Raw genomic sequence first — 23606 nt, forward strand, 5'->3', positions numbered from 1 at the left:
AAACAAAAAAAAAAAAAGCTCACGAGGTACAAGAGTTGCCTTTCATTGAAATGTATGATGGCAAAAGATTCAGAACAGCAATTCTAAAAGAGGAAGGATTCTTGCATAATGGAGTCAGTTTATCTGCCCCTCTAATACTTATCTGTGGACAGTGGTCTATCAAATGTAAAAAATGTTTAAAAAAAAAATAACCCACACAAATGAGGTATAGGGATTGACCACACATGCACAGCATACCTGGAAGGTAATAAATCTCAACATTCAAATATCTAATCAGAAAAGCTAGAAAGAAAATGTCAGGGCTATTACTGCCCTTTTGCCCCCAAAAAGTGGCACTACAACTAACAGCAGTGGCGGTCTACTGGAAGTTTTTGGCAGTATACTCAATAATTAATAGGTATCTTAATACACTAAATGGTATGAAATACAATTTTCACATTGTCTTAAAAAAACACATTTTGTGGTTTTGCAGGTCAGAAATTCAAACCAGCTGATTTCTAAATAGGAGTTCATATATTCATTACAATTATGCTTAGGAAGAGACAAAAAAGGGAAAGTGGTAGGAATCTACACACATTTTGGGGAAAATTAGTGTTTGATTTATGATTAAATGCTAATAACCTATGAAATATCACTTACATGGCTAACAAAAACTAAGGGAGCACCAATCACTTCGGGTTTCATTTGGGGAGGAAAAGAATTTTAAAAAGGCCATGTTCCACTGTTAATACACTCATAAAAGATGCTTCTCAACTTGCCAAGCATGTATTTCTTTTGTAAATGTTGCTTGAAACTTCATACCCATTTCATTGGGCTTCTTTCCACATCCTTCTTTGTTATTCACCCCCGTCTGGTCCTCATGAACTCTTGCTTTCTCTGGGCTGTTCTGCATTAAGACTGAGAACTCAGCTGGGCACAAGTTCATCTTTACCTACTGCTCAGAGGTACCACTGGACTGAGTTTAAATTAAAACAACATCACAGTAAATCATTAGGGGGACCTCGGCTGCCTGACTGTGCAATTTCATAGTAGCACCAATTTTTAATTTAATACAAAAGAAAAACCTGAGAAGCCTAAGAGAGGGTACATAACCATTCACCTACTTCCCTTTCCATACATTTATATGGGGGAGGGGGTGGGGGGGGTTGCCTGTCACCTGGGAAACTAGCTAAAGAATGCACACAGCATTCAATTCTTTAACAGCATCAGTTTGATGTTGTGAAATGTCTCCATTCTGGATGTATTGTTAAAGCCTGCAGTTACCTGTGTTGGCCACCTGATCTCAAGGTGGCTTAGCAGAGAATCCCACTCCCACCCACCCACCCCCAAAATGTATACAGGCAGCTATGGCTTCTTTTGCTTGCTAACAGTGTTTTTTAAGCAGACTGGACAACATTCTCCTTGGATCTTCACTGGGGCTGGACAATCTGTTGGCTGACAAGATTCTACAAAACAAGTGATCTGGCCGTCCTGTGGGAGAAAGATTTCATTACTTTTTATCTATAACACTGACTCTAAAAATACTCCCCTCCCTGCACCTCACTCTGCATGCAGATACTCTTTTGGGCATTTATCCAGTTCATCTCTTGTACTTCCTCATATACTTAAGCAAATTATATATCTTTTGTGATTTTTCACTTAAAGAAGGTCTTGCTCCTCAGGTTGAGGTTGGATTAGATCAGTAGTGTCAAACTGAGATAAGAAATGGAGGCCACTAATCTGTTCATGAAGATCTATGTAGATGGCATATTGATGTAGTTTTCAAATGTAATGTGATCTATGTTTTATTGTATTTTTCTTTATATTGTTCAATTTTGTTGCTGTTGAGTTGATTCAGTCATGTCTGAGTCTCCATGACCCCATTTGGGGATTTCATGGCAAAGATACTGGAGTGGTTTGTCATTTCCTTCTCTAGCTCATTTTACAGATGAGGAACTGAAGCAAACATGGTTAAGTTACTTCTCCAGGGTCACAGAGCTAAGTAAGTCTCTAAGACCAGATTTGAAATCAAGTCCTCCTGACTCCAGGCTTGGCACTCTATCCACTGTGCCACCTAGCTGCTCTTGTTAAGTATTCCCAATTAAAGTTAATTTGGTTTGGGCCACACCTGGGGTCTTTTATGGGCCACATATTTGACACGTCTGGATTAGATGACCTCCGAGATCTCCTTTCAATTCTAAGTTCCTCTGAATTGTAAAGTTATCTTCAAATATTTTATTATCATGTGGAAAAGTAGGTAAAATGGGAAGAAGATATAGAGGCAGACATGGATATAAAGAAAAACTTCCTAACAGAGCTATTTACAAGTAAAATGGCCAGCCTTAGTTATTAGTACTGGTTCTCTATTACTAGTAGTTTTTAAGGGAAGGCTGGATGCTAACTTCACGGGAGTACTGTTGAGGGGAAGAGGTGGACTAGATATACACTAAGGTTCCTTCCTATTGAGAGATTCTGTGAAGTTAGATAGTTTTCATTAATTTCCCAACTTGAAATTGGTTAATCACAAAGAATTAAGTCCCACTCACCCCATATGGATATTTCTTTAAATGTAAAATAAAGAACAAAAAAAAATGAGAAGTCAAATGCCTCAAGACTCCCCAGTTGCAAAATACTTTTTCCTTAAAGGTTTCCATCATATCCACCCCTCCCCATCAACAAAGAATCCAGAGGGTTTCCCTGCCTTGGCTGGCCTCTTCCGTTGGCTTCTTTCCCTCACCCCTACAACAACTGCTCTATGCCCAGGCGAAGAGACCTGGGATTTTTGCTAGCTATGACCTACTATGGATGGAGAAAGTAGGGTACATCAGAAGTGCCAAGTAGATGACTAAAACTGAGTAAAAGGATTTCTCACATACTCACTTTGCATTCACATGCAGTACATGAATCTCTTTTCCATTTTTCATTGCTTGAGTATGATTTACCCTTTTCATCAGTGCATTCAGTTTTACTGAGGCGTGATTCAAGTTTCTTTATCTGTAGAAAGATTTAAGTTTAATTAGTCACTTCTGAATAGTTTTACCCAGGCACTAAATCTGACCTCTCACCTCACTTGTAATTCCATCCTCCTCTTCCCAGTTCTTGAAAATTGACCTTGCTGATCTCATCACAAAGAATTCTCAGTCAAGTGCAAGTCAAGAGGTTAGAAAACAGAAATTCATGGCTTCATTACCAGGCTATTTCCTTACTTGACATCATAAATAAATGCACTCCATAATCTGGCAACCAGGTACTTGAAGAAAACATGGAAAGCTAAAAATCAAAAACTATTCTAAAAGGATTGTGGAGTGTACTTAACTATGTAGTGATAAACGAAAACCTTCCCTGTAAATATTTTCAAACAGCTGAGTGAGGGCACTCTAGAGACTATCCTGCTTATGAACATCTTCAACTACATCTGTATACTTATAAAGATGATATTACATAGAAACATTCCTCTTAATTTCTTGTTTGGGGAAAAAGGGGGGGTGGAATATGAATGGCATACATCTGATTTGAGTTCAGTCTTTCCTTGTGACACTTTGCTACTATAAATCCAAGACACTCCAGAGCCTGGAAAGAGAGTTCCTTAAAATAAAGAGTATTTTCTAAGTATTACAGTTGTACATGAACATTTTGAGATGATGAATGGAATAAGGCAGAAAAAAGAAACAGAGAGAAAGTAAGTGAGCAAAAAAGACTGGTCACTTCCTTCCCCAGCACCCCCAAGCATCTCTTATCACCCAGGTACAAAGCAGTTCAGATAGTGTACACTGAGGCAGAAGAATTAAATTGGGCACCACTGTTAGCATGGGCCTCGTGGAGATTTAATAAACACAGCAGTTCCTTACCAAATCAAAAGAAGCACAGCTCCCTTAATAATTCAAAATCTTTCTCTAATTAAATTGCCTTGTTATTTTTCTACAAGTTTAGGTATAAACCAAATTTACAAATTAAGACCCTTACTTCCAAGAGGCAAAGACCTAGAGGATCTTCCCAAATGATGAAATTACATAAACATTCTAAATTTCTTTGTAAAGGTAGTTGCCTAATATAGACATAATAATAAAGAAGTTCAGAAGAAGGGAAGGGTATTTTGGGGGGGGCAATGAGTTCTGTTTTAGACATATTGAACTTGAGATACCTATGGGACATCCAATTTGGAATGTCCCATAGGTAGTGATTGACTCAGTGATTGGGTGGTAGGGGGAGGGGGAGGGAGGAGAGGGAGAGGGAGAGAGAGAGAGAGAGAGAGAGAGAGAAAAAGAGGGGGAGAGAGAGAGAGAGAGAGAGAGACTAAGACTAGAAATATAGATCTGAGAATTATCTTCAGAGAGATGATAATTAAACTATGTGATCTGATGTGATAACTACATGAGATATTATAGTGGGAAAATAGAAGAGGGCACAGGACAGAGTCTTAAGAGGTTATTCCATGGTTAATGGGCTGGACATGAAGATCCAGCAAAGGAGATTGAGAAGGAGCAGTTAGACCAGCAGGAAGAGAATCAACACAGAGCAGTGTCATGAAATCTCAGAAGAGGGTCACCAACAGTGTCTATAGTTGCAGAGAAGTCATTAAGGATGAAGATTGAGAAAAGGCTACTAGATTTGACAATCAAGAGATCATTGATAACTTTGGAGAGAACAATATCAGTTTATTGATTATGTCAAAAGCCAGGGCTTCGAAGAGAGTAGAAGGAAAGAAGTGGTAGCACTGAGTAGAGCCTAGGTGATAAGGGAAGGGAAAGTGAGCAGAAATGGATGTGTTTCTGGGAAGCTTGGGAGGGATTGAAGATTAGAGAGAGAATGGGGATAATAAAAGTGCAATTTGCTGGAGAAGAAGGGAGGGTATGTAATCAATGAAGCATGTACAGAGGCTGGCCTTGACAAAGAGAAAGATCAACTCATTACAAGAGATTTGACTTAAGGAGGAAACAGAAGAGAAAGCTATCTGAGTGATAACAGATGAAGTGAGAAGACAAGGAAACTGATCAAATGGCTTAATTTTTTAAATGAGTTAAAAAGTAAGGTTCTCAGCTAAAAGGGTAAGGAGAGAAGGGTACCATGGACAAGGCCCAAGGAAAGATAGGAAGGTTTGGAGCCATTGCTGTGGTGTGTGGGCCTGAGAATTAATTAGAGAAGAGTAGAAGTATTTCCTTGTTGCAGTTAGGGCCCAGTTGAAGTTAGATAATATAAAACAGCAGTGAACCAAATCAGCATGGCTTCATGACTTCTTTTAACTCATCAGTGTGTGAGTAAGATTAAAAGGTGCTCATTCCAGCATTTGGGTGAAGACTGAAGACTTGGGAATGTGCAGTGACATAGCTGGATGGAAGTTATGGATGAAAATATGTAAGCTACTAAATGAACTAGAGAAAAGCACCTGCTTTGGTAGGAGTAATGCAGGGTTGAGCTCTTTTGTAATATGACACAGGGCAAGGGATTTAAGAGTAGAGAATTGTGTAGAGTTGATCTGGTGCATCAAAAGGACAAGATAGAAAAGGCAGGAGATGCTGTGGCTTAAAAAAAATTATCATCCTTTGGGTCCCAAACAACATGATCACTGTCACTAATCCTATGCTATCTACACAAGTCATTTATCTTACATGCACTGAATAGTCTAATAGCAATATCTATGGTGACAAAGGACTGGAAACTAAGAAGATGCCTATTAACTGGAGAATGGTTGATGAGCATAATTGTGTTCCAAGAAATGGTCAAATGGGAATTTCAAACAAATCTGGGAATACTGGGAAGGCTGGTATGAACTGATGCAGAGTGAAGTCAGAACCAGGAGAACCACTTAAATAGTAACAACAACACTGTGAAGACAGAAAACTCTAGAAGACTTAAAAATTCCGATCAACACAATGATTAAACTTTTTCAGATTGAGACATACTGGAAAAAAACAAAACAAAACAACCCATGGCCAAAGCAGGGATTTGTGTCATTTAACTAATGCATATTTATTACAAGGGATTTTTTTTCTTTTTTTTCTGAGGGGAAAAGGGAGTAGAAAGTAAATACACCTTTGTCAGTTTTTTAAAAATGTTCTGTTTTAGTGGACATTAGTTATTATTAGTAAATGAAAGTGGTTTTACCTTCCCCAAAATTATTTTATTGTCATATATCTTGCATCTGTTTCATACTAGCAACTTGATATTTAATATATCCAATGGTATTCAGAAGAAAATGGTAACAAATGTTTAGATCAGAGGCTCTTAATTTGTTTATTTAATATTTTGATAACTACATTTCACTATAATTAGTTTCCTTTCTAATCCTATGTATTTTATTTTATGCATTTAAATACAGCATTCAGAGAAAGGGTGGAAGGGTTTCACCAGAATGCCAAAGGGGTCCATGACCCCAAAAAAGGTTAAGAATCTCTGTTGGAGTATAGGAGCTTAGTACTCCCCATATTTCTCAAAACCTGCCCATTTGTGGGTTCTCTCATTCCTTCCGTCTTTCAGGAGGAAATGTAGTAAAATTCAGCCCTCACAAAAGGCACCCCATATGCATTTTTCTTCAGACAGTTCATGAAGAAAAATAATTTATCAGTCTGAAATAAGAAGGGACTAAAATGAGAAGGGCTGATATGGGGACATGAACTGTGAATATGTCTACACATATGTATACACATCTGGACATGTATGTGCAGATATATGTCTAGTATCCACACAAAACTGCCACAACTGCAATGGTTTAGTAATTACTCAAGTGAGTAACCATTACATGTCAAAACTTTCCAACATAAATTAACTTAAAAATGCTCCAATCCTGGAAAAAGTAATGCCAATTTATCCAACTTGTAGAACAATTTACAAAACGTTTTACATTCACTTTCTTGTTCCAATACTCAAGAATCCCCTAATGGACACACTGCATGTATTATAATCCTCATTCCATATATGAGGAAACCTCCATACCACAGAAGTAATCCAAAAGTCACATCAGACAAGGAGAATGACTTTGTACATGGCCCTCAGCTCTCATACAGCTTTGATAATAAGCTGTGCTTGGCAACATAGCACCAAACCTCTCATTTGCAGCACTTAGGTGTTCCTTGGTGGGCTCCCATCTAAGTACTCACCTGTCTGCACCTGACAAGGTTGTAAAAACAACAAGAACCAACAAAAACCTGGCATGATTGTGGGTAAAACTAAAAAAGAACAGCAAAGCAAGCAAAAAGAACATTTACAACACACTCTGCACCATTGTGTTTCAATAACTCCAGCGTTACTTTGGGAGGAATGGGTGGATAGTACAAATTTGTGACTTGAGAAATGATGCAGAAATATGGAGATATGCACTTAAAAATGAATTACTTGAGAGGGAGCTACACAGTGAAAATGACAACTGCAGAACTTTAACAAGGCACTTGTCACTAACTTTTTCTGGTTACCTGTTTTCTGAGGCCTGTGATGGTCTTTTGCATTTCCAGAACAAACTCTTTGAAGTCATTTGTTGCTGGCACATTCATACGTTCATCAGAAGAAGAAGTGAAGTTACTGAAAGGCTTACTGTGCTTTACAGCACTGCAGCAAGGACAAAAAAAATTGTTAATACTGTGTCATTTTGAGAAAACACAAGAATACATTCCCCCCAAAGTAAATAAATATACAAATAAAATAAAATAAATTGGGGGAGAAAGTGAGAAGAACAAACTTTGCCTACAGCTAAGTCCCTTGGAATTAGATCATCTGCCCCTGAAAATACGAAAGATGAAAATCAAACTGTCAAGGTTAAATTGGAAGGCTACAAACTTGCATCTCCACTTCTTCAGCCTAATTTCCCTAGCCTAGCCTAACCTGTTTAGACTTATCTCTCCCCATCTAATCCCAGTCCACAGAAAAGGAAAATAAAACATAGACCCATAAGCCCTCCTATCTCCTACGTCCATCAAGACCACCATTCCTTTCGTAATCAGTAAGATATAATACAGTGATAGATAATACCCTATTGCTAGGACCATTAGAACACATTGCCATGAATGCAAAACATCTGCTGTACAAAATTTTCTGTATCTACAAGTATACCTTAGTATCTTTGGTGCTTTGATTCTCTTTGTAGGCTTGTCTTCCTGATAGCTGAATTCAAGAGAGCGTTTTCCTCTGAAGTGATAGGAAAATACATTAAACTGCCCTCTAGTCCTACAATCTAAAGTTATAGACAAAAGAAGTATTAGTTACTGACATCTCTAGTTTTATATTTCAATAGAAATGAAATACATTTTTCAAATATAACCCAATAATCTTGAGGATTATGATTGCTACTGCCGACGCCACTCCAGAAGTTCTTAGAAAGTCAGCATCTACTGCCACCTAAAGTAGTTCACTGGTTTCATGGAAAAAGAAAATACAACAACAACCAAACAAACAAACATACACTAGGTAAAACAATATTGCTTCAAAGGAAGAAAAATCTAAATGTCATGCATGTGGGTGACCACTTAAATGACAAAGCAAGTGGCAAAACCGTACTAACTTTGCTGTTTTATAGGGCTGATTTATAATGCATTCATGACCCTACAGTTAAATGATATTCAAAGCAACCTTAGAAAGGATTTTCTTGTATGTCAAATAGGGAGTACCTAAGGAACATTTATAAGCAATAGATTAATCATGGTATTTGAAGTCTGAGGACCTGTGTTCAAATACTAGCTATTTATACTACTATTTATCATTAACACTTACTGGGTAAGTCACTCGCCTTCTTTGCATCTCCGTTTCTTCATTTATAAAACAAAAGAGTAGGGAAAAAATGATCTATAGAGTCTCCTCCAGCCGTGAATCCTATGATCCTATTTGTTGGGTTGTTGTTTGTTTTTTTAATAAAACCTATTATTTCACTGGATTAAAGAATTAAATTGGTGAAAAAATTATCTCTACCAATGCAGATCAGCAAATGTTGGTCTTAAAAAGGCAGCACCTAGGGGGCAGCTAGGTGGTGTAGTGGATACAGCACCGGCCCTGGAGTCAGGAGTACCTGAGTTCAAATCCAGCCTCAGACACATAATACTTCCTAGCTGTGTGACTCTGGGTAAGTCACTTAACCCCAACTGTCTCACCAAAAAAAAAAAAAAAAAAAAAAAAGGCAGGACCTAAAGCAGGGGTGGGGAACCTGTGGCCTGGAGGCCATATGTGGCCCTTTGATTGAATCCAAACTTCATATCTTTTGACACAACAAATTTGTTCTGTGAAGTTTGGATTCAGTCAAAGGGCCACACTTGAGGACCTAGAGGGCCACATGCAGCCCTGAGGCCACAGGTTCCCCACCCTTAAAAAACCAAAATCGTTCTAACTCCAAAGGCTGCTCCCTCTACTAAACCAAAATGCTTCACCTTATAAGTCTAGAAGTTATAAATACTTATAAAAGATTTTAAAGACAAAATATGTTTCAGTAAAATGTACTTTTTTACATTATTATAGACCACAATCATTCAGAACCACTCCAGCCCTGGCAGCCTTTGAGACTTGGTGGTTCAACTAGCCACAGCCAAACATTACAGATGCTAGGGGAGCCATAAGACAACAGGGCCTGAAAAGACTACTCAAAATCCCCAGTACTAAACTTTAGCCTATCCACTATAGGAGATCTAGAAGACACTGAAGAGAGGAATCTGAATGTTTCTCTGAATTTTCGGCATGTTATCTGGACAGCAGAATGCAAAAGTGGAAAAAACCGCACTAAATTTGGCATGAGAATGGCTGGGTTCAAATTCTGGCTCTCCCATACAGTCTTAGGCAAGTCATCTAACCCCTTTGAGCATTATTAGTTTCATCATCTGTAAAATGAAAGCGTTGGAACACAATATCTCTAAGGTCTCTATCAGCTCTAAATTTACAATCCTACTCCATGAAACTTGGAGTATATTCAAAGCAATTTTGAAGATGAACCAAAAACACAGAGATGCTATGAAGAGGCATTGCCCTTGTGAACTATGCCTTAAAACAATCTTTAATGAAAGGAAAAGGCACATGATTTTAGTGAGCAAAATTCGGACCCACCAAGTCTAAATTACTCAAGCTGCTCTGTGGTTATGGTTTTTTAGCCTAAAATTACAACCACCAAAGCATATTCATTGTCCTTTCAGCTTCATACATAGGGGGTGCTCAATAAACGTCAAATTGAGTTTGCTATAAAATGTGACCCTAGACAGTTGCCTCATGTTCTGAGAATGAGAAGAAATATGACCCAACTATCTTTGAGATGGCTGTTTCTTAAAACAAATTAACTGACAAGCTCCTTAGAAGATAATGGAATGTGAAGATTGGCCTCCAAAGATTAAGTCTTTCAAAGGAAACTCAGATTTTCTGACCAAGAGAACAGAAAATCTGGCTGTGCTGCTTCTTGGGCAGCTAAAGGCAATCTGGTTTAGTTATCAAAAAATGAAAAGGCCTTTTGTGTCTGGACAAGGGAAAAAGGCTTGGCTTTTCCCAAAGATTCGCAAAGACAACAACTTTCTTCAAATAAAAGCACTTGCCCTCTTGACATTCTGGCGGAAAAGTATTCTGAGTAGAAAAATGCAAAGAGAATATAAAAAACAGATATAACTTTTCAACATCTGGAATAATCAGAATATAAACTACTAACTTTAAGTAAAATCAGGTCTCCACTGAGAACAAATGATTCCTGATAAGATTATTCCAACATTTGTACTGTGATAATACCAATGAAAAGAACACTAAACCAAAGCTGAATATTAGGTAATTTTGATGATCAATCTCAGCTCTGGAGAAGAGATGAATATAACTCCCTTTTTCTGTTCTGCATATGGAAATGCTCATGTTTGATGAGGTTTGACAATACAAAGTAACAAAAAAATATTAAAATGGAAATTTTTAAAAATGGAAATATATCTCCCTTTTCCTTGAAGAAGTGAGGGTATAAATATTGCATACAGTGTCTGAAGTAGCTTTTGAATTCAATTGTTCCATTTAACATTTTTTATTTGCTACAAGGGAAGCTGAATGGATTGGAGATGGTAGTAGGTAAAGATATCAAAAAAATACCTGTGACAGAAAAACAAAAGGCACAAATGAAATGTTAACCAAAAAAAATTATTTAAATTTTTATGAAAGAGGATCCAGTTGAAAAGCAGTTGGAAAAGGTGGAGGATTCAAGACTTTCAACTGTAAATATCAGCCATGGTCTATCATATAATCCACCAAAGTCCATATTTTATCTACTTCTCAGTTAAATCAACATCTTGCCTAGTACCATTACATACACATATATGTATGTGTGTGCATATAAATATGTGTATATATGTATGTGTGTATATTATGTATATATATATACATATTTATGTGTGTATGTATACATACAGAAAGAGAGAGCGTGAGAGAGAGACAGAGAGTGAGACAAAGAGAGAGAGAGAGTTAGCTCTAATTTTAAGTAAGTGGGTAGTAAATTAAATTTTACATAATGCAAAATGGCCTAGGACTGAAGAAGAGAGGGAGGGAGGCAGGAAGGGGGTCTCAGTACCCACATATCAAGCCAAGCCCCTGATCCTTGCAGCAGTTCTTCTACTTTCACCTGAAGAAGCGGTTTTTTTTAGGGTTTTTTGGGTTTTTTTGGTGGCACGGTGGAAGGCTATGGAGCACCTAGCTGAGGAATAGAAGTGAGAGTGAGAGTGAGAGAGCTCAATTCTGTACAGTAAAGTTAATGTGTTTTTTGAAATGCATATTTCTTTTGAAATTCTCTACATAGTCGAATTTGCATAATACAAACTTACAAAAAGCAATAACTGTTTGTGTATATCTAGAGAGAGATGAGACAGAAAGAGAGACAGACATAGACACAGAAAAAGAGAGAAACAGAGAGACCAAGAGACAGAAAATCACGTAAAAAACTAGCCTCAGAGTATGACCCAGAGCAAATCAAATCGCCCAGTGCCTCAAGCACCAGAAAGGACGATCTTCATTGACAGAGGGACTTCTCCACTAGGAGCTCTCTAGATTCCAGTGAAATCACAGGCTCAGTCAAACAAAGAAACATGTGGTCCACTGGAAAGAAGAAGACTGGATTAGAAGTCTGGCAACCAGGATCCCTGTCCAGGTCAAGCAGTACCACAACTGCTGAATTTACACATCTTTTGAAATACTGAACTAAGGAGCAAACAAGAAAACAGAAATGCAAAGAAATGTGCAAAGGTAAAGAAGGAACAGAAATAAAATCTATGAGACAATTAAAACAGACCACTGCCCACAGAAAGCTATCAAGGCAGGTAACAAAGAGCTATATTTAAGATCAGTCTGGACTGTGGCAGTCCAGTCCAATAAGACTCTTGACCTACAGTGTTTTCAAGCTAATACTAACTACATCAATTTACAACTACATTTATCAATTACAACTACATTTGTAAGTAGAGGACCACATGCTTCTCAAAGCAATCTTACAGGCAAGATAGTTCTCCAAAACTGATTGCAGAAAACAATCACTTTTTTTTAAATGATACATTGAGTACTTTCTTCAGAGCATCTCTAGGAAATATATAAGGTAAGAATTATCCCCATTTTACAAATGGGGAAATCGAGACTCAGAGAGCTTAACTGACCTGTCCAGATTCAAACCTAGTTATTTTATTTGCAAATCCAATGTTATTTCTTCTAGTTCATGCTTCACCTCCCACAGCCCCAACCATCAATTGTTAGTAGCCAATCTGCTTCCCTCCTTTATATACAAACCTTCACAACAATCCTGCCACATTCTTAGGTCCACTTTGGGGATTTCATCGCAGCTACCATATCCATGTGGGAATTCAGCCACTCTAAAGACATCTCTCTGCACATGAGTGATGTTGTCAGAATTGTCACACAGAATTCGGGCAAGGGATGTCTGCTTGATTTGTGTCAACTGAGCAGGGCTAAATACTCCAGGGTTTTCATACCATAACCTGTAGTTTGAGTGAAGGAAGCGGGGAGGAAGAGAAAAAATAGTGTCAAATAAATAAAAGTTAACCCCAAAATAACTAGAGGTAACAGATTGACACAATTCCTCCAAGCCTCAAAATTTAACTCCATGAGAGGATTCTGATTTTTATCAGGCTCACTTATAATGTGAGACAATTGCAGATAGTTAAAGGATCTTGGAAAAGTCACTCATCCTCTCCAGGGGCTCAATTTTGTTAAATGGAAATGAGGCAAATGGAATAGATAGTTTTTCAGGTCCCTGCCAAATTCTAATATTCTTTGAAATAGCTTCCACAGAAGACAAAACAGCTGTTCTTTTTTTAAAAAAAAGGGTCAGAAATTAAATTCTCCAATAAGCTAGCCTTTAAGAAGGTCATAAACAAACCAAAAAAAGGCTACATCCTTGGGGAGTAAACTAATAACTGAAATATTTGAATGATAGGGAATTATGGAAGTCTCAGTATGAGTTCATGCATTGAGTATCTTATACTATAACATAGATTAAATCTAAAACTTTAAAAACATCTGTATAATTCATCAAAGAAGCTATAAACTTTTATAATGGTACATTCCTTGTAAAGTATGCCTAGAAGATTTTATTTAGCAAAATTATTATTCAAACAGAGCAAACATATAATATAGTTAACTTGGCATTGTTTCCAAGATGTATATTGCTGAGAAGGAGACTCAAACAATTTAAAGTTATTGTTTAAAAAAACTACTAAGAATAAAGAATACTTTTTTTTCCTAGTTAGTCTCAATATAGAAGACCTAAACCATCCTCCTTCCTACCTCCCCCACATCCAGGAAAGCATAATGATACTAATAAATAATAATACTTTGGCACTATTAATGAGCACTCATTAAACTTTAGTTGGTGTTCCAATGAAATATTGGCCAGAGCATGCAAATTACCTGTCCCCATCTCGTAGACGTTTAAACTGAGTACTTAGAAGGCACATCAAAGTTGGGCCCAGTCTGCTGCCAGGAACCAAGTCTTCCACCATGAGAGCAGGAAATAAATCTATATTCAATGGTGAGCCATATAATCTATGACATAAAAAAAAAACTTTTAAAATTTCCTTGACGAAGACAATTATTTTTATTTTTAAGATGCTCTAATGAATTTAGCTTTATCTTTAGGATATTAGGATTTTATCATTATCACAAACATTTCAATACACAAAAAGCAAAAGGAGGATTATATATCAAATTGTGAACTGTTCTGTAGAGTTTGTTTTTAAAAAGTATACACCAAAAAAAATTTAAAAATAAATAAAAAATAAAAAGTATACACCATTAAACAAGTTAATAAGAAAAGTGTCCTTTTGTGACTTCTGATTTCTTTGCTTTCTTCCTCATATTTTTAATGTTTTATTTACACTCTTGTCTTTATCAAAAACTAACTTTTGCCAAAACTCAATAAAGAAAAACAAACAAACAAACAAACAAAAAAAACCAAACACTTTCCTACATGGCACTTCTATATATTATGCCCTCTTTCATAAGGCTGATTAATGGGAAAAAAAATTACAGAAGTTAAAGGTTAATACGTCACATATTGTGGGGAGAGGGGAATGCAAGTAGAATTCTACAGTAATAAGAAGGAGTGGGAGGGAATAGGTGTTACTTGAACATCACTTTAATTGATGCTGAGTGAAGTGAGAAGATCCAGAGTAATCTACACTATAGCAACGTTGTAAAAATGAATGATTTTGAAACACTTGAGAACTGATAACACGATGATCAATGATTTAGAATGTTGCTCACCTCCTAACAGAAGTGAAGAGTGAGACAAACATGTTTGTATATAGCCAGTGCACGAATGTATTTTCCTTGACTATGTATATTTGTTGAAGGGGTTTTCTTTTTTCTTTTTCTAGGGGTGAGTGGGTGAGTGGATGAAACAGGTGATGATTGTTAATTGAAAAATATTAATTTAAATAAAAGGTGAATGAGACTCCAAGCAGATAGTTTCTTCCTAGGAAAATATTACAGCTAAAGATTAAATTGTGTCAATAAATTAAAGAATTAATCTCAAATTTAAAGTTAAAACAAACTAGTGGCATTTGTTTTGTTAATAGTGATCACCAATACATGCAAATACTGAAATTTTCAAATGAAAATTTCATTCTTTGGTCAAAACAGTACTGGAGGAAGATTGCTTTTGAACTCTGAAGAAAAGTTTTGTGAAGAAAAAGGACCATATAAAAAAATGAAATGACATATTCTTTTTTTTTCCCCCTTAGGCAATTGGAGTTAAGTGACTTGCCCAAGGTCACACAGCTAGCAAATGTCAAGTGTTTGGTCTGAGGCTGGATTTGAACTCAGGTCCTCCTGATTTCAGGGCTGGTGCTCTATCCACTGCGCCACCTAGCTGCCCCTAAAATGATATATCCAAAAGATTTCATAGAACACATTATTTTCAAATAGCTCCTAACACTTCAGAACTACTCACTGGTCTCAGTTTTCTTTTCTGTGTAATGTAGACATTGGACTCAATGATCACTGAAAGTGAGGCAAATGGGTTAAGTGACTTGCCCAGGGTCACACAGCTAACAAGTATCTGAGGCCAGATCTGAACTCAGGAAGATGAGTCTTCCTGACTCCAGGCTTGCCACTCCATCCACTATGCCACCTAGCTACCCCTAGTGGATAGAATGGAGAGAGCACTGGACTTAGAATCAGGAAGATCTAAGTTCAAACTTCACTTCAGACACTTATTAGTTGTGTGACACCAGGCAAGCTCAAGTTCCTCATCTGTGATCCCTTCCCTAGACGTTTATGAGACATAAAGAATCCTATGAATGCTTAACTAGTACAAGAAACCAGGCTATGGAGCATCTATCCCTGAGACACTTTAAAAACAAGAAAGATAATCCATCCTGTGTCTCTGAAGGTTCAGTCATGTTCCTGGAAACAAATGACCTCAAGTTTCCTTCCAGTTAAATGATTCTAGCTAAGCCGGCTAGATTACTCTCTTGGAATGAATGTTTGCTGCACAAAACCTATAGTTTCTGAAGTGTAGAATCAATGGAAATTGTGTTCTATGTGACAGATTAAGATAACCAAACTTCTCCAAATAAAACAAACACCACCAAAAAGAAGAGTAGCATCTTACAGCAAGGACTAGAGATTTATTCTCTGAAGGACAATTCGCATTCTGGAAAAAAAAATACACTAGAATTTCTGTAATTATGATTTCTGCTTGTTGTTTGGCTTATTGAAGAATGCTTTCTATAATATTTTCAATTTTAGGGAACTACTACTGAGTTATGATGAATTTAAGTCAATTATTAACAGCCAGATTGGTTTTGCTAGGAATTTTGGTAACATAATATTTTTTAAAATAGGCTAAAATTTATCCATGTAAATACATTTTGAAATCTTAAACAAAAGGGAGAGAGCAAAGTACTCCAGAGCATCTTGGGATTCAACTGCAATTTTATTATAGTATAAATTTTTGTAACATGATATTAAAAAAAATCATAAGCCAAAATTCTTTGTATCAATAGACTTTGAAATTTTAAATAAAAAGTGAATGAAGTACCTCAGTGTCCCCTGAACCTTGGAAATTTTATTGTAGTACCAGGTAATTGGTACTGAACTGAGCCAGAGTATAAGTCCCTTTATGGTGAAGAGAGCCAGGACCCCAGCTCCCTTGGACCAGTGTTGTTGCTACAAAAGTAGAATAGACGTTTGGTTTCTCACCGTAAGGGTGAAAATGATGATCTCTAGACAATTCCAGACCCTAAATCCCTATGAGAAGATAAGCTCATGAGCTCAGAGAATTCTAGAAGGGACCAAGATTTCCCTCTGAGAAGGAAGACTTAGTTTTCCTTTCACTCATTTCCTTTTCTTTATTTTGGATGGGATGGCCCTATTTTTACAAGCAACAGAATAGGCATTAATCTATTATGCTTTGTAAAAAGGTACTGGGTTATCACACTGTATCATCACATTATCTGGAAGCAGAGAAAAATGTTAATTACCAGATCTGATTACAAGTTGTGCCATCCAGACTTTTCTGTAACTGCTTAAGCAATGGAGAAGGAATTCAAAAAGGAAATGTGGATCCTCCCCAAGACAATAAAGAGTTAGCCAGAATTTTCAGCTATGGACTTTGCCAGATTCCAGTGGATTTGCTGAGGAGAGCAAACATCAACACTAAAAAGAGTGTCAGTTTTGATTGAACAAATTAATGTAGACTCCCTAATTAAAGTACTAATTAAATTCCAGTTAAAGTAAATGATAAGATGTTCTGACATCTTAATCAGGTGAAAACAACCAATTTCCAACATAGATTTTAGATTCAATCAATTACAGGTTTTAGGTCAAGTGTGAAAATTCCTTCTGGGCTTGACATGACATGAGGATCTTGTTCAAACAGACTGAGGAAATTTGGTCATGCCTTAGTTACCATTTATAAAATATCAAGTGAGTTGAGAACTGGATTTATTACAGAAATTGGAGCAAATATGGTATCTCCATAAAAACTCCAGAGGAACTGCCTAAGGGAGCAGTAGAGGCTTTGGCATCAGCCTTAGTCTCCCAGCCTTTGGCTGCAGAAGAACCTTGTAAACTTCAAACAGTCCAGAGGATTTGGGACTTCCACCTTCCTAGCAGTGTTGTAGCATCATCCCCCAGGAAAGCTGTGATTGGGTTGAGTGAAATAAGGAGCCAAGGACAGAGTAGATGTAGATTCACAGCTCCACAAAGTGCCTATCAAAGAAGCTACACCATAACTAAGGGGAACACCTTGAGCATCCCAAGTAGGTGAGGAAAGGACTTCTAGCAACAAAGACCTGTGATTTACATGTACTCTCTAAGCTTGATCTCATTTCCCTCCAGGTTCTGTACATACACTTGGGAGACTTCAGTGGAATGTCTTGAATCAACTGTTCTACCAGTACCACGTTTGAATTACAAATACAATAATACTTTGATAGATCCAAGATCTTTTTGATGTATTAGATAAGTCTTCACAAAGCTCCTCATCATGCATGATTCTTCTCCGTGCCTCTAATCAATCCTCCACAAAGAGTCCACTCATTGTGTTAGGGGCCTTCTTTTAGATCTTTTGAATATGTGGAAGCCAATGGAGCATGACTACCCCGTACACACTTTAGGCCTTTATATTGCCCCTTGGGTGACATGCAATGTTGATTTTTCATAGACAATGGTAGTTACATGACTTTACAGCCATACAGTATCATGAATAAAAGTCTGAATTATTACATATCACTCTTTCCCTAACTATAGTCTTGGAGAATAACCTGGGCCATCAGAAGATGAAAAGTATTGAATAGTGTTAATCTTCCACTTAGCTAAGGGAGACTTGTCTTAGTGTTTCTTTTTTAAAATGTTTTTAATTTTAATATTTACTCTAAATACAAAAACTTAAATACCCAATAAGAAAAGAAAAAGAAATATAAACTTAAATATTAAAACTGAAATACAAAATAAAAAAAGAAAAAAAACATGCCATGTGCACAGCAGAACTTGAGAGGATTCAAAACATAAAGTATTAAATTTTCATTTCAAGAAAGCTCACATAATAAATACTATATGTTAAGAGCTATCCATCTTTTCTTTGCTTCCTTTAAATTTTCTTTTGCTCTCTGCTGTACACTTTTTACTTTGTTCTTTTTTCCCCCTTCCTCCCACCCCCATCTTAGTATTTCTGAATGATCTCTTTCTCTTGGCAACCCTGACTGCTTACATTTTAGAATATTTCACAATGTTTTATAATATGCCTTTTGCAATGATATTGTTGCAGCTTTGTGACATGTTTATGAATATAATATAACCATCACTGCCCCACCCCCCCAAGTCTGTATACTATTCCAAAAGAAATGTCCCAAATTTTCTTTGAAACTTACCCTCTAAGTTTCTCTCGAATGTCAGGATTTTTAATTTCATTTCTTAGGTCTTCAAAAGTGGAAGCAGAGGAGAGATTACAGTACACTCTAAAGTCATGATAGGGTGGGATACCATGATCCCGGCCCCGCTGGATATTGATTGCTGCTAGATCCAGGGCCACAGTATGAGCCATAGAGAACAGCCTCTCTGTCAGCTCAGTATTCAGTAATTGAGATGGCACACGCATCTTTCCGGCAACACCAAACAATCCTCTTAGGAGGGGGTCAATGCCACCTTCATTGACGATCCGGAATGGTGAGAAGAAGGCCTTGTGCAGAGGTACATGACCCTGCGGGATGGGCTCAAAGTTCTCATCTAGTCGATACAGTAGTGGATTGATGAGTGTGTGACCAAACCTAAAAGCTGCTGTTGCAAAGGCATTGAAGATGCCAGAGTTGACACTGGGATCATAACCTTTATATTCCCCAAGCATCTTCATGCCAACCTCACCGAAGATCTTGGGTAGCCAGTGGTTATATGTGATATGTTGTATCTCTGCACCAACAATTTTACGTGTCTCATAATATATAGTGTCACCATCCCAATGAGGATTGAGTTTTAGTAATTCAGTAGCAATACGATTATGTTCTCGAAACCACAGGGTGTGCATGCTGGTCAGCCCAAGTTGCTCATTAGCACGGTGATCTCCAGCCAAGAAGCAAGGAATGGGACTTTCATTCTCATCTCTCATGCATTCAGTTGGTGGGCCAGTTGCAAAAGGAAGAAGAGGCTTCCCTGATCTCTGTATGATGCCTTGTCTCAGGAGGCCTCTATGGCTGGCTAAATCTCTGATTTCCTGGGCTTCATGATCTGAGCTCCCATAAACATTAGATGCATCTATATATGAAGTGAGCTGATTAATCTGCTCTCGGGGATAGACAGAGTTCATGAGCAGAGAGGTCATGCCACTGCCACACACTGGGCTGGAACGTACAAAGAACATACAACGGGCACCATTTCTGACTCTAGGGTCATTGGGTGGAATCATGATTGAAAAGCAGGGAGGATCATTGGTGCAGACAGAACTGCAGTGCTGACCATCAGAGAACCTGGCTTGACTGAGAGCAACAACTGTGGAATCTAGGTCATGGTCAAGAAACTGACCCCACTGCATGGTCATGTGGGTAAATTGCTCATCAGGGGTAACTGATTCAGTTCCTATCAAAGTGGTAGAAACCAAACGAGGCATGGGGAGCTGGTATCCATTATAAAGCCTATTTGGATTAATACCTCGTGGCAAGTTAAACCCATTTTCATACACAGATTTCAAGAGTCGTTCAAAGGCAGTTAGAGATGCACCCCACATTGGATGTTGCAGGTTATTGCAAGTTCCATCATGGGTCCTATATTTCTGATGAAAGCACATATCTGAACAGTTGTTCATTCGTCTGTGGGCAGTACAGCCAGACAGGTTTGCGATCAGACTTAAGTATTGAGGAGAAACAAGGTCATTGTAATGGTAGCCTGAAATGAAGACCAAAAAAAAAAACAAAACAAAACCCAAAAATGACTTTTTCATTTGTAGAGCAGAAGTAAAGTAAATTGCAACACAAATTTTGTTAACTTTTTTTTTTACTCCTTTGACTGAAATGTCAAATTGTACTGACATCAGAGTAAAATATAAGCTCCTTCAGGGCAGAGAAAGTTATATTTTTGTCTTTTTTCATCAATGCCTACCTAGCACATTAAGAAAGCTTTGTTAAATTGAATTGAATCACACAAATACAGGCATTGATGTATTAATAGAATCATGTTATCTCATATAGAGAATCTAGAACCCGAAGAGTTCTGTGCATACAGTAGGAGTTTAATAAGTACCCAATGTGAGTCGATTGATAGATATAGGTTCTAAAAAATGCATAGATGAGATGGTCTAGCTAATAACCAAGCCCTTTTAGGATGAAAGGAAAAAAGCACTGGAATTGTTGTCAGCATACTATGGTTCAAATTGTGACTCTGCTACATATTAGTTGTATGACCTTGAGCAAGGCCCTCCCTCTCTCTGGGCCTCAGTTGACTGCTTTGCCGTAAAGTGAGAGGTAAATAGAGAACTGACAAAGATACATCATGGATTAGTGGCAAGGGCAAGGGTTTTTATAGATGAGAAGGCTTGGATTTAAGTCCTACCTCCAACCCTTTCTGGCTGTGTGACCCTGGGCACATTAGTTTACCTCTCTCGGCCTTAGTTTCCCATAAAATGGCCCCAAACTTAAAGAATTGCTATGAGAACCAAATAAAAGATTATATATGTAAAAGAAAAAAACAACTTTGTCAGCCTTAAAGAGCCATGTTAGCATCCATTATCATCATCATCAACTGAAAAAACAACATCTATAAAGGGAAATGTGTGTGAAGGGAACATACTTCATGGTTTCTAAAGTTCCTAAAGTTTGTGAATTTCCCTCAGATAAGTTTCCTATTGAAAATAAGTGAAGGGGAAAGAAAATAGAAGAACAATTACTAACTGATGTCTCACTTGAGAAAAAATATTATATTATAAGCATCTAGCTTTCCTTTTTAAAAAAAAAATCAAACTCAGAGCTCATTTTTTCCTTTAAATACTTCTCAAATCTAAATTTCACATACTTAAGTTATGGAATTGAAATATCTCTCCATTAAATTACAATACATTAATTTTTAGGAAGTCACGAAATTCTCAATCATGAAAATCAAAATTGAACATGACATAATACATTTTGTCAAATTTTCTATGTGACATGCCAAGTCTAAGTAGCTTTCTTAGTACACTGTCATCATTTCCATACCTTGCTGTCATAAGTCTTAGGCAACATACTATTTATCAGATTCCTAGAATATAGGTTTCAAATACAGAGAAATTATACAATGAGCCAGTATTTAGGTGTCCAGTGGATTTTTTCATGTCTTATTATGGAAGTTATGATGTTCTAGCCTAGTGTGTAATTATGGTATGCAGTATATACATACATACATATCTATATCTATATATATATACACATATATATGTCTAAATGTAGATATAGTGTATTTGAATAAATAAAATCAGCTTGCATTCTGGGTTCAGAATTTTTAACAAATTAAATATGGATTAATCTGTTTTAACATATGGTTTAACAAATTAAAAATACTTTCAGTAGCAGACTTATCCAATGTTTCAGAATAAAATAGGAATAGGAATTATTTGAGAATTAGGAGCTTTTATAAATATTCAATGAGAGTTTCACATTTAAGTTTCCCTTAATATACTGTAAGGTCTATGAAAGTAGGGACAGGGCCATATTTAAACTTTATTATTCCTGAAATCCCCAAGAGTGACACATAGTTTTGCACTCAATAGGTGCTTAACACATGTTTGTTGACTGACTAACTGAATGAATCCTCCAAGTCAATATCTCTCCAAGATGGTTAGCTTGACAGTTAACATTATATGGTCCTCAAAACAACTTGACATTTTCAAGGGCTATAAAACTCTAAATACCCTTTGATACAGCAATACCACTGCTAGGTCTATATCCCAAAGACATCCAAAAAAGGGAAAAGAATCTATTTGTACAAAAATATTTATAATAGCTCTTTTTGTGTAGACTAAAAATTGGAAATCAAAAGGATGCCCATCAATCGGGGAATGGCTAAAGAAGCTGTGGTATATGATTGTGATGGAATATTATTGTGCTATATGAAATGACAAGTAAGATGATTGCAGAAAAACCTGGAAAGACTTACATGTACTGATGCAAAGTGAAGCAAGCAGAACCAGGAGAATACTGTGCACAGTAACAGCAATATTATACAATGAAGAACTATGAATAACTTAGCTATTCTCAGCAATACAATGATCCAAGATAATTCCAAAGGACTAAAGATGAAGCAAGCTATCCACCTCCAGGGAAAAAACTGATATTGTCTGAATACAGACTAAAGCATTCTACTTTTTCTTCTTTCTTTCCTTCTTTCTTCCTTCCTTCCTTTTTTTATTTAATTTGAGCCTTCTTGTACAAATCAACTAATAAGGAAATGTTTTACATGCTTGCACATGTATAACCTATATCAGATTGCTTGCTGCCTCAGGGAGGGGTGAGGATAGGGAGGAAAGGATAGAATTTGGAACTCAAAACTTTTTTTTTAAATGTTAAAAATGTTTTAACATGTAATTTGGGGGAAATAAATATATAAAACTTACTGGGCATTTTAGAATATATCATTATTTGTTTTAGCTTAAGAGTTGTTTGGAAAAAATAATATATTTTATAACCACCTAATTCATTAGTTCTCATATTTGGCTATGTGGTAAGAATAAGACATAACACATGGACAGTCTAGGAGTTACTATATTGCTATCCATAGCATATTAAAAAACCTCAAGGAGGGTCACCAATGTTTTGGATCAATCTCCTATGAAGAATTAGTGGAAAAACACTGATGAGAATTATACAGAATAAGAAGGCATGAATAGATTGTGATCTATATCAATGAAAGGAATAGCCACCAATCCTCCTACTTTCTAGTAATACTAGCCAGATAGATATGGAGAATAGGAGGGCTAGGGATATACAAAATTGAGGTAAGACTTTTCATATTGAGGTATTTAACAAAGATCATCCTCTCCTCACAGGCACTTCATCAAAAGCATTTTGTTCATTCACACCATGTTTTTTTTTTCTTTTTTTGGGGGGGGGGGGAGAAGGTAGGTATGTTAATTTTGTTTTTACCAAAACAGGAAAGGCACAGTATAAATGGTTCTCTAAAGTGCTCCCCAAATCATAAAGAAGTGCCGTTAATTTAGCATGCTACTGTGGGGAGATTAAGGG

General features: G+C 36.8%; 1 protein-coding gene across 2 annotated transcripts in view; it reads right to left on the reverse strand.

The window, feature by feature from the left end:
• Positions 1 to 1329: 1329 nt before the first annotated feature.
• The window catches only part of PXDN (peroxidasin), a 143067-nt gene continuing 120790 nt past the window's right edge, over positions 1330 to 23606 (reverse strand). For both annotated transcript variants that reach the window (XM_027840348.1, XM_027840347.1), the window contains 7 exons: positions 18780 to 20283; positions 13813 to 13947; positions 12673 to 12881; positions 8020 to 8140; positions 7386 to 7518; positions 2860 to 2973; positions 1330 to 1470 (listed from right to left, as the gene is read on the reverse strand). In XM_027840348.1, coding sequence (XP_027696149.1) covers positions 1345 to 1470; positions 2860 to 2973; positions 7386 to 7518; positions 8020 to 8140; positions 12673 to 12881; positions 13813 to 13947; positions 18780 to 20283 — 2342 coding nt within the window. In that variant the 3' untranslated portion in view covers positions 1330 to 1344. The remainder of the gene's footprint in view (positions 1471 to 2859; positions 2974 to 7385; positions 7519 to 8019; positions 8141 to 12672; positions 12882 to 13812; positions 13948 to 18779; positions 20284 to 23606) is intronic.

Source organism: Vombatus ursinus, unplaced genomic scaffold (genome assembly GCF_900497805.2).
Source record: "Vombatus ursinus unplaced genomic scaffold, bare-nosed wombat genome assembly UNPS02014841.1, whole genome shotgun sequence".
NCBI classification, from domain to species: Eukaryota; Metazoa; Chordata; class Mammalia; order Diprotodontia; family Vombatidae; genus Vombatus; species Vombatus ursinus.